General features: G+C 40.0%; 1 protein-coding gene across 1 annotated transcript; it reads left to right on the forward strand.

Moving 5' to 3' along the window:
- Nucleotides 1–434: 434 nt before the first annotated feature.
- LOC110616119 (ribulose bisphosphate carboxylase small subunit, chloroplastic-like) lies at nt 435–1,663 on the forward strand. The gene is made up of 3 exons (XM_021758444.2): nt 435–780; nt 992–1,126; nt 1,212–1,663. Exons 1-3 carry the CDS (start codon nt 598–600, stop codon nt 1,440–1,442), a joined length of 549 nt encoding a protein of 182 aa, XP_021614136.1. The 5' UTR covers nt 435–597; the 3' UTR covers nt 1,443–1,663.

Below are 1,663 nucleotides of genomic sequence, written 5' to 3' on the forward strand. Positions count from 1 at the left end.
ATGCCAAGGATAGTCCTGCAATTATTGTAAGACTCCAAGATGGGGACACTCCACCCTTTTAGCCCATGACCTGCAACATATTATGGTAGCCTCCTCATACTATAAATTTCTAATTTGTAAATATGTATACATTAAAAATTTGAAAACCTCCCATTCAAAAAAAAAATCTTATTGCTAAAACTTATTAAAATTTCCCATCCCTCAAAAAAAGTCCAAAGTTATGGAAAATAAACTTTAAAAAAATTGAAATATCTCCAAGGAAAAGAAAGGAGTGGTCCTATCTCCAAATGAAGGGCCATAAAACGTCTTATAGTCTCAATTGAGATCAGATAAGGTTACAGACACAAGGCTACGTGGCACTCTCTCAGGGATGCCAAACGATAAGGCTCACATCTCCTACTTGTGGCCATCGTAAGATCCAACGGCCGATGTCCTTGAAATCAAACATCAACCATTGGATCAGAAATGACCCCACAAAACGACAAAGCAAAGAGAGCTAGGCATCTTTGAAAAGTTTATAAAAAGAAAGGGATGGTAGAGCAAGAAGCCTTCGTAAATAGTAATAGTAAGTAGAAGAAAGTAAAGGGAGGTAAAAAAATGGCTTCCTCTATGCTCTCAACTGCTACTGTGGCTAGCATTAACAGGGTCAGCCCTGCTCAGGCTACTATGGTGGCTCCGTTCACCGGCCTTAAGTCCACCCCAGTCTTCCCTACCACCCGCAAAACCAACTCTGACATCACCTCCATCACCAGCAACGGTGGCAAGGTCCAATGCATGAAGGTCAGTACTCCATTTTTCTAACTTCATTTCTCTAGTTGTTAGCTTACTACAATTAATAATAACAGAAATAATAAAATGGAATTTTAAAATCCGTAAAATAATTCTAGGATTTTTCTAGAGCTAGAGATCGAGTTCAAATTACAAGTAGATTGGATCAGCCTTTAGTTCATATGTATATGCTGAATTACTTAGTGTGAAAATGGGAGTGTAGGTTTGGCCAACACTTGGGATGAAGAAGTTCGAGACTCTCTCATACCTTCCACCACTTACAAGGGAGCAATTGGCCAGCGAAGTTGAATACCTTCTTCGTTCTGGATGGATTCCTTGCTTGGAATTCGAGCTAGAGGTGATCTCAAAACAAAATCTTAAAATTTGTTAATAATTCAACACGCAATTGCATGAGTGACTTACGTATGTGTTTGGTTTGGAAGCATGGATTGGTGTACCGTGAGCATGCAAGAGTACCAGGGTACTACGATGGTCGCTACTGGACCATGTGGAAGCTGCCCATGTTTGGGTGCACAGATGCAGCCCAGGTGTTGAAGGAGCTTGATGAGCTGATCAAACATCACCCAGATGGCTATGCTAGGATCATTGGCTTCGACAATGTTCGCCAAGTGCAGTGCATCAGTTTCCTTGCCTACAAGCCTCCTGGCGCTTAAATTATTTTCTCCCAATTTTAATTTGTTGACATTATCCTTTCTGGGTTTTGTTCAATTAGGATCGATGTTTTTGAAATGTTCTCTTTTTGCTTGTACCTTTTTTCCTTTCCTATCGGAGTTTCTCCGACTGAACGGATGCAAGATGCGAGGTTGAATTCATAAAACTGTTGAACATTTGTTGCTATCAAATATTAAACTCGTTTGCCTTGTGCATTTGTTTA

This window comes from Manihot esculenta, chromosome 5 (genome assembly GCF_001659605.2).
Source record: "Manihot esculenta cultivar AM560-2 chromosome 5, M.esculenta_v8, whole genome shotgun sequence".
In the NCBI taxonomy this organism is placed as follows: domain Eukaryota; kingdom Viridiplantae; phylum Streptophyta; class Magnoliopsida; order Malpighiales; family Euphorbiaceae; genus Manihot; species Manihot esculenta.

What these genes read in the sequence shown, in the direction of transcription:
- LOC110616119 (XM_021758444.2), top strand. Translation starts at nt 598, where the DNA reads ATGGCTTCCTCTATGCTCTCAACTGCTACTGTGGCTAGCATTAACAGG. An exon ending in GCAAGGTCCAATGCATGAAG is followed by an intron (nt 781 to 991) that starts GTCAGTACTCCA and finishes ATGGGAGTGTAG; the next exon opens with GTTTGGCCAACACTTGGGAT. An exon ending in GCTTGGAATTCGAGCTAGAG is followed by an intron (nt 1,127 to 1,211) that starts GTGATCTCAAAA and finishes TTGGTTTGGAAG; the next exon opens with CATGGATTGGTGTACCGTGA.